The 9,616-nt window shown below is 38.6% G+C and overlaps 1 protein-coding gene and 1 pseudogene across 2 annotated transcripts; both read right to left on the reverse strand.

The window, feature by feature from the left end:
• Positions 1-2,055: 2,055 nt before the first annotated feature.
• On the reverse strand, positions 2,056-4,468 carry LOC121779720 (protein NRT1/ PTR FAMILY 5.10-like). 2 transcript variants are annotated; one of them, XM_042177111.1, is made up of 4 exons: positions 4,230-4,468; positions 3,602-3,819; positions 3,000-3,451; positions 2,056-2,914 (listed from the first exon to the last, which is right to left on the reverse strand). In XM_042177111.1, exons 1-4 carry the CDS (start codon positions 4,384-4,386, stop codon positions 2,128-2,130), a joined length of 1,614 nt encoding a protein of 537 aa, XP_042033045.1. In that variant the 5' UTR covers positions 4,387-4,468; the 3' UTR covers positions 2,056-2,127. The 2 variants fall into 2 exon arrangements, with proteins under 2 accessions (XP_042033045.1, XP_042033044.1); XM_042177110.1 differs by having other exon boundaries at positions 3,000-3,499; positions 4,230-4,466.
• Positions 4,469-5,739: 1,271 nt separating this feature from the next.
• LOC121779721 lies at positions 5,740-7,700 on the reverse strand (annotated as a pseudogene).
• Positions 7,701-9,616: the final 1,916 nt, after the last annotated feature.

Here is a 9,616-nt window from a genome sequence, read left to right on the forward strand (position 1 = left end):
CAGCTTCCATATGATGGATTTGAGGTCGATGCATGAACTGACTGACCACGCCTACTATATGTGATGTCAGGTCTAGCATGTGAGAGGTAGATGAGTTTTCCTACTAATCGTTGATATCTTTCCCGATCATTCGGGTCAGCTCCTTCTTCAATCTTCAGTCCGTGGCTAGGAATCATTGGGGTTTCTGCAAGCTTGCAGTCTAACAATCCAGTTTCTGCAAGTAGGTCCAAAACATACTTTTTCTGTCTCAGGAATATTCCGTGCCTAGATCGCAACACCTCGATGCCAAGGAAGTACTTCAGTGCTCCTAAATCTTTCATCTCGAACTCTTTGAATAAGTTCTCCCTCAGGCTCTGGATTTCCTCAGTATCATCTCCAGTGATAATCATGTTATCCACATAAATAATCAGACACGTCACTTTTCCATCTCTCCTTTTTGTGAAAAGAGTATGGTCTGAATGGCTTTGTATAAACCCGTGTTTGAACATTGCTTGACAGAACCTTCCAAACCAGATTTTCGGAGACTGCTTCAAACCATACAATATTTTCCTGAGTCGACATACTTGCCTTGTTCCAAACTCCCCTGAACATCCAGGAGAGACTTCCATGTACACTTCTTTATTCTTCTCCAGTTCACCATGGAGAAGATGGTAATCGAGAGAGCCGATATTAATCATCTTGCTAGGCATAAGAACACAGAGAGAATTGGGAGTAGAAGATCGTTTATTATTCTAAGATGTATTTTCAATGTTTACAACCTCTAATTATATAGGGAAGACTAATTTCTATCTACGGAAAAGATGCCTCAATCAATTACAATATTCTCTACATAATTTCAGCCAATCAATTATTCCCACAGTCTTCTCCTTCTTCTTCCGCTAATATCTCGGTTGATATGTTTTGACAATAGATATCTTCAACCGTTGTGTTGCTTCTTGGTTGATCATGCTAATACCGTTGGCGATGCCCTAATGCTTTACCAAAATTTAATGTGAAGTGTGACATATCCATGTAGGCGAAATATAAATGTCATAAATTGACAAATGATGGGGACAAGGAACTAAAATGATGCGGAAATTGCATTTGGCATAAATAGAGTGAATATGACCCAAATTATGGTACACAATTTCATCATTAAGCTATTATATTTTTAATGATAATGTTTTCTTGTAATTATAATTAAAATTAACAAGGAGGATTAGACTTCTAAGCACAAATAGTAAAAAATTTAATAGCTAATTAAGATTAAAGGGAGAGATCATTGAAAAAATAATACAATATATGTAATTATGAATTAATTTGTTTTTGAATTTGATATGCAATTTAATCAATAAGTACTTTCTATAGTTATTAGGTATGACACTAGTCCAAAAATGCAGTTAGTCGGTCTATTTATTGGTCCACTTTCCCTTTTTATTTCAATCATGCTATTCAAAACTATTAAACTTTAGTCAATATAAATGAACTATACACCAAAGTTAAATTTTTGCAAATGAAAATTTAAGGCATCAATTAAAAGTTAATACGTACTATTAAATAAATTAATAATCAGAAAACATTCAATTATTTATTAGGCTTAGAGCTAAGATTGGCCTCCATAATTCCATTCATCCCCACATACAACCCCCAACTAATAACAAATACATTTTCATTTATTAAACGATGTCCAAAATCAAATAGAAACCCTGAAATATATAAATTTTATACTGACCAACTTTAAAAAGAAATCTTAAATATGCTTAATTTCAACGAGGGAAGTTGGTGGATAAGATAAGGCTTTTCCGGGTGTAATCCATTATACTTTATAGTCAACGATCCCCAGTTACTAAAATAATTTAGTTATATATAATGTTTAATTTAAAATTTCGTTTATAATCAAATAAAAAGACATAATAAATTTCGTATTTTAATCATATACGTATATGATTGGGCTTAGAACTAGGTGTTTACTATTGTCATATGGGCTGTATTTGCCATTGGGCCCAAAATTGTTTGGGGTCAGAGCCTAATGAATGATGAAGAAAGAAAGAAAATCCATGCTATGACCAAATGAAATAGTGGAAACACAATAATATGTCATATACTCATACGAATTCTTGACTAAAATACAAATTCGACCATCCACTATTAACAACATACCAAATCTCTTCCCCTATAAACGTAGGACTTTGCAATGAAAGCATAAGCTAACATCACAATAGCACTAATACCAGCTAGCAACCAATAGAAATAATCCACGTGGGCTCGATTCATGTTGTTGTCGAACCAACTACCATGCCCCCCTTGAGTCGTGATCGACTCGAGCAGAGCTATTAAAAAACTACTCAAAAAGTCACCTATTCCTAAAATACTAAGGTATAGTGCAAGCCCTATACTTTTCAAGTCACTAGGAACTTGGTCATAGAAGAATTCCTGAAGCCCAACGAGCACAAACACATTCGCCAAGCCAAATAGCACGTACTGGGGTGCCAACCACCACACGCTCATCGGGAGCGTTGCCCCCGCCTCGTCGACCAACCCCCACTTGGCCGCAACGTCCAGACGCCTTGTCTCGACAAGCGCGGCAACCACCATAGAGAGCAGTGACATGAACAAGCCTGCCCCGATTCGTTGGAGCATGGATATCCCTGCCGGTCGCCCAGTCAAGGACCGAGCGGCCGGCACCAGGACCCAGTCATAGACTGGCATAATGAAAATTACGGTGAAAAATGACAAAGACTGCAGCGAGGCGGCTGGAATCTTGAGACCGCTGAAGATCTCTCGGTCCATCGTCTGGCCCTGTTTGGTGAACAAGGTCGTGCCTTGCGAGAACACGACCGCAAAACCCAGACTCGTGAACCAGATGGGGAGGAGGCCGAGGAGCGCCTTGGCATCTCTAATGTCGCCTTCACTGCACCCGGCCCGGTCCAAAAACCTGCCACGTGTACGAGCATTAACTATATCCAAATCTACAAACATAACATCAAAATTCGTCATCCACTACACAACAAACTACTTACTTAGTTCTTGGTTGCTCTGCATCTGTGTCAGAGCAGCCGCGGCAAGGAATCGCCGTGTTCAAGAAAACACGACCGATCCTTGCGAACGGATTGTTGGCATGTGTGTGTAGGCGGAACCGGTAGGTCGGGGAGCCGAGCAAGTATAAAAGGAGAACGACGAGCATCACGATGCAGGGGATCCCAAACCCGAGCTCCCAGCTAAGATTATCTTGAATGTAGTTCAAGATCAAGATGGCCACGAAAGAGCCAGCCGACATTGCAAAATACCACCAGTTGAAGAAGGAACTTTTCGATTTCGACTCATTGACGTCGTCTCCATCGAATTGGTCAGCTCCGAAAGCCTGTATGCAGGGCCTCATTCCCCCTTCCCCAACTGCAGCTAGGTACAAAGAGAGATAGAAGGCGACGAGTTCGAGCGGAGGAGGAGCGCAATCGAAGGTATTATCTTCGGCCTTGCAGTCGGAGTGGAGGGAAGCCGACAAAGACAATAAGCCCAAACTCTATTTGTGTTCATCAGAAGTTAAACGTGACAAAATCATAATAGTTCAATTGAAAGAAAGGTGGCGTATTTTCATAAATACTAGGTAGGTAGTGGTACTAACCAAAATGTAGACCAAAACCGAAATAATAATGGTACGGAATCGGCCTAAAAATGAGTCGGCTACGAAAGCACCCAATAACGGCAAAAGTGAAGCCGTGCCGGTCCACGCATTGACACTCGCAGCTGCATACGCCGTCGACTGTCCTAATGGCCCCGTCAAATAGGTGATGAGATTTGAACTTATACCGTTATATGCAAATTTCTCCGCCACTTCCACACCTTAACAAAATAATTATAAACGAATTTAATGGAATTTCTTCGGCCCTCATGGTCATGGCCCACCTCACCATAATTAATTTATATGGAAATTTGCTTAAATAACCATGAATTTTGGTTAAATTATGGTGTTTTTCCTACCTTTTAATTTGTTCACAATTATTACTGGGGATTTTTTGCTGAAAATGTCTCTAATGTGGTAGTTGGAACATCATATGTTAGCATATCATTGGTGATTTAACTAATGTCGTCTATTGCAGGTAATGTAATTGCAATTTCATTGTTTTTTTGTGCCAAAATTTTAAAACTACGGAACATATCATAATTTCACCTAAATTTATAATTTTTCCTACAATTTACTCTTTATTTAACATTACTACAAATTGAACTCACGAAAAAATTACATATCGTACCTATGATGAAATAAGCGGACTTCCATAGTCCGGTTTTCGATCGGATGGCGCGACGGCCTTTAAAATCCGCGAAGCCGGCCACGACGTCGTCGTCGTCGTCATCGTTGGCTAGTAGCTGAGTTTTAATGGCTCCTCCATTGTCTACTCCGATAACCATTCTCTCTCTCTCTCTGTCGGTTAGAGCATGCAATAAGCAATTAAAAGATTTATGGAATTGTCATGTTTTATAGAATGCTACCAAAAATGTGTGGTGGCATTTAAATTTTAAGTCAAAAGATTTAAATCACATATTTAAAGACAAAGACGTTTGTTATATAGTTCAAGCAAGTAGGTGTTGACGGGTAGTTGGGGCGATTCAATATGGTCCAATACTATATTTGTAGTTATATATTTTTAATTGATTATATATAATTTGCTTATTTAAGTTTATTTGCACATTCTACTTTTCAAATTCTTGTGCATAGCAGATTTTGGTTTTAGGCTAATTAAGACCTGAATATTACTTTCTATATGCATTATTTATTGATAGGAATTCATGGTTTACATATATACATGGATAATCATGTAATATAAATAACGTAACAACTAATTTACAATTAAAAAAAATACTCCATTTACTAATAAAATGAAATAAAAGATGGTATATTTAATCAATTTAGATTAATTAGTAATTATGTTTAGGTACTGTGATTTTTAATTATTTTACTAATCACTTTACTTTATATTCTATTTGATACTATTATTATCTGAAATATTCGATTTATTTTTAGACAAGAAAATATGAAAAATAAGTAAATTTTAGCTGGACTCCAAGTTTAATTGGAGTAAACTACCTCATTTTCATACAATACTTGCAATATCATAATTATAGTGACTAATGCGAAAAAATTATTTGTATTAGTCTAAATTCTAAATTCTAAATTCTAATAATCAATATCAATATAAAAACACACGCATCTTGAATTATAGTACTCCATTTTTAATGGTTCCTTCTGAAGTTTACTAAAAAAAATACAGTATTTGTTTGGAAGTAACACAAGAATAAAAAATTTGGCCGCGATATAGCATAAGATATTTCAGAATTGCAATAACTCAAATAGCAAGAAATATGACTTAGCTTTCAAAATACTTAATAAGTAAATAGCACGACATATAACTTAGCTTCTTGGTCTCAACTTAAAATTAGTGACGCATCATTTTTGTGCTGTCCATTTAGTATTTTGAATGGTAATATTATTGAAAAGATGTGACAGAATTATTATTTTCCGGATTTTAATTCAATTAATTCTATAAATAATTATGATGATTTTATTTTCACTTTTTAAAAATATTTCCTTTGGCTTTTATGGTTTATTTAAACATTCTGTTTTCTTATTATAATTATGATAATTGAATTATTCACATATGAGATTTGGTCTATGTTTATACTTTATGTAATACCTCTGTATATAATTGCAAACTAGGAGTATATTTTTTTTTTAAATACTAGACTCTGATAATTGTGAAGAAGTGCAGTTTATAGACAAGATTTTACTCAAACATACTTCGTATGATTTCTCAAACATTGGAAAAGCAGAACCTCTGTGCAATCTCAAACAATGCTTCTCTTGCTACAAACATAAGACTTGGCAAAGTAGACAAACAAGACAACAGACAATGCATTGAGCCCTGCCAGCAGCCAATAGAAGTAGTCGAGATGAGCCCGATTCAAGTTATCCGACAACCAGCTATCTTGGCCGCGTCCACCCGTGGCCTTGTCCACAACAGACACCAAGAAACTGCTCAAGAAGCCACCAATCCCGGCCACACCAAAGGACAGAGCAAGCCCCATGCTTTTCACCCCACCGGGAACTTGATCGTAGAAGAATTCTTGAAGGCCAACGAACGTCAACACATCAGCAACCCCCATAATTAGGTACTGAGGCACCAGCCACCATATGCTCATCGGGACAGTCTCCTTAGGAAAGTCGAACAGCTCGTGTTCAAGAGCAGTCTCCAAGCGTTTTCTTTCGGTGAAGCCTGCAACGACCATGCAGACTATGCCAAGAACTAGGCCGGTGCCTATTCTTTGGAGGAGTGATGTGTCGGTTGGTTTGTGGGTTATGGATCTGGCTAGGGGGATTAGGACGCGTTCGTAGAATGGAACGAAGAGGATGATGGAGCTGAGCGTGAAGGCCTGGAGGGCGGCTGCTGGGATCTGGAAGTTGCTGGTTAGGTGGCAGTCCATTGTGGCTCCTTGCTTGGTGAAGAGTGTTGTGGATTGTTGATACTCAACGGCGAAAGGCAAACATGCTAAACATATTGGGAGAAGCTTTAGAATCGCCTTTGCATCTTCGATATCACAAGCTTCGTCTCCATTAGGCTCTAACGATGTGGGATCAAGAAACCTAGCACAAACACCACATAATCGTAACAAACAACAACGACAATGCGGCTTAATCTAAGAGTATGCACAATTTGACCCATTTAAAACTTGAACAAGTTTACCTAAAGTGAGCTTCCTCCTCCCCAATAGCCAAACCTTCCGGGGCAGCAGCACACCGGTTTTTCAGAGCTCTCACGAGGACACGAGTGATTTGCACAAACGGATTCCTTCCATCACTCTTCACACGGAACCTGTATGTCCCAATCCCAAACAGGAACACAAACAGCGCAAACGAGACAGGGGATTCCAAAGCCGAGTTCCCAACTCAGATTGTCTTGAATGTAGGTCAAGACTAACAGACCTAACACAGTGCTAATACACAAGCAAAAATTCCACCAGTTGAAGAATGAGCTCTTTGATTGAACCTCTTTCACATTCTCATCATCAAACTGGTCAGCTCCGAATGCCTGCAAGCAAGGCTTGTGGCCGCCTACTGCAAATGCGACTAAATACAGCGCGAAGAAGAAGAAGATCACACCAATCAGAGTAGGAGATGAGGAATCGGATGGAGTGAGAGCTGATGATACTGACAGTGAACCTAATCCCTGCAATGATCCAAAATTTCAACACTTTTTTGAATCACAAAATGATAAAATCGATGATAATCAAATGTTCAACAAGCATATGAGTAAATCATAAAAACACAACTCAATTTCAAAAATCAGCATATTTGATTTGATCAAAAAATTCAACATTTTTTAAATGCTCAACTGCCGATTAAAGCTAGGAAATGATAAAAAAAACACAATCCAAATTCAGAAATCAGCTAAATTGATTTGAATTGAGAGCTGCTGATACAGATAAAGAGTAAACCTAGCCTCTAAACATGATCCAAAATTTTAGCATTCGCTTAATCGCAATGTAAATCGATGATAATCAACCGATTGCAGAACATAAATCGCAAGACATAAATTTAGAGCTCAGTAGCTGAACTTGCCGCCATTGCAAAATAATGGAATGCGAGCGTCTCTCTCACCCTCTCTTACGTCGGCGATCTCTTCAGTTCAGTTCAGAGCTCAGTGATAGCAAAATAATAGAAGAGTGTGACCCACTTTCATTATTCAAAAACTTTTCATTGGTTACTTATATAAAATCATCACAAATAAATTAAACTTTTATATTTAAAGAAAAGAAAAATATTTATGAAATTCTCAATTCACTAGTAGTACTTCATTTGATACACAAATATCATCAATAGTAGTAGTAAATTTTTAGGTTATTTGGATGTAAATTTATCAATAGTGATTTTGGATGTAGTTTGAAATTTCCCACAAATTCAAACAGTGGTTTTATTTTTTTTTATTCAATAATTTTTGGAAATTAGACATAAATTTTTCCAATTTTGCCAATTCGACATTGATGATAGTGGGTTACATAATACACGGTCCAAAATTAAAATAGTTGAGCTCATGCAATTTGCAAAGCAGATAAAATCAAGTGGTTAGAGTTGTAACTGGTTTTTTTATTTTATACTATGGAAATAAATGGATAGTGGTGTTGGATTAGCTTTAAAGTTTTCCTGGAGAAATTTAAAAGTTGTTTTAAAATTTAAACAATAAGTTTGATGGTTCAATAAATTGGAAGACGATTTGAAGCTAATCAATCAGGATCAGCATTAAATAAGTAAGCCTTATTAACCTGTTAGATCAGCTCTAAATAATATATTAATAGTACTATTAGAGCATCCGCAGCGGTGGCGAAAGACGCCACCGCCGTCCGCGCCGTTGGCAAGGCGCAGGACCGCCGCCGCTGCAGCCGCGCCGCTGGCACGGCGCTGCTCGATGTATCGAGCACGTCCGTGCCAGCGGACGCACACGTGGCGCGCTCCCATTCGTCAACGGCATAGCCGTTGTGTTTAAACTTTTTTTTATTTTTTTTTTAAAAATCGGTATTTAATTATAAATAATGCTAAAAAATAAAAAAAAAATATTTTCCAAATCCCAAAAATATGGCCGTTTTTTTCCCGTTTTTTCTGAATTTTTTTGATTTTTTTTATTTTTTTTCCCCAAAATCATCTATAAATACACACATTCATCATCCATTTATCACATCAAATCATCTCTCATTCATCTCTCATTCATAATTCTCATACAAACTATCAACACATTCATCCCCCACTCAAATTCTCAAATGGATTTCACCCATATTATGGCGGAAGCGGAACGCGAAGAACAAGAATACTACGAACAACATCGTGCCGCTTACGAAGCATATGTCGCGGCGAATACCCCTGCTCCTCCTCCTCAACGAACCAGATCAAATCGACGGTACATCCATCGTGACCGGGAGGGAGCCCACGAAAGGCTCGTTGCCGACTACTTTGCCGACCAGCCGCGGTTTCCGGCAGATTACTTCAGGCGCCGTTTTCGCATGTCAAAGCGCTTGTTCATGCGAATTGTCAACACATTGTCCGCACGTGTTGAATACTTTCAAACAGGTGTAGATGCAGCCGGCCGGCAAAGTATCACGGCGTTGCAGAAGTGTACGTGTGCCATCCGACAACTCGCTACTGGGCAAACGGCCGACATGTTCGACGAGTATTTGCATATCGGTGAGTCCACTGGAATCCTATGTTTAAAGAATTTTTGCGAGGGCGTTCGTTCTGCTTTTGGGGATGAATTCCTTCGAGCACCCACCACTGATGATTGCCAACGGTTGCTTCGTCTTCACGAATCAGTCCATGGCTTTCCCGGAATGCTTGGCAGCATTGACTGCATGCATTGGAGGTGGAAGAATTGTCCGACTGCTTGGAGGGGGCAACACTTGAGCGGTCACAAAGGCGGCGGCCCAACGCTTATCCTTGAGGCGGTCGCCGACTACCGCCTATGGATTTGGCATGCATATTTCGGCGTTGCTGGATCCAACAACGACTTGAATGTGCTATATTCGTCACCACTCTTCAATGATGTGATGAATGGTGTAGCACCGGCGATCGACTTCACCATCAACGGAAATATATACC

The sequence above is a fragment of the Salvia splendens genome, chromosome 19 (assembly GCF_004379255.2).
Source record: "Salvia splendens isolate huo1 chromosome 19, SspV2, whole genome shotgun sequence".
NCBI lineage: Eukaryota > Viridiplantae > Streptophyta > Magnoliopsida > Lamiales > Lamiaceae > Salvia > Salvia splendens.

Bases quoted from the DNA above. Each gene is read 5' to 3' on its own strand.
- LOC121779720 (XM_042177110.1), bottom strand. From the start codon at position 4,386: ATGGTTATCGGAGTAGACAATGGAGGAGCCATTAAAACTCAGCTACTA. The intron at 3,500-3,601 runs GTTAGTACCACT...GAACACAAATAG, and splicing joins CGGTTTTGGTCTACATTTTG to AGTTTGGGCTTATTGTCTTT. The intron at 2,915-2,999 runs GTAAGTAGTTTG...TACACGTGGCAG, and splicing joins GCAGAGCAACCAAGAACTAA to GTTTTTGGACCGGGCCGGGT.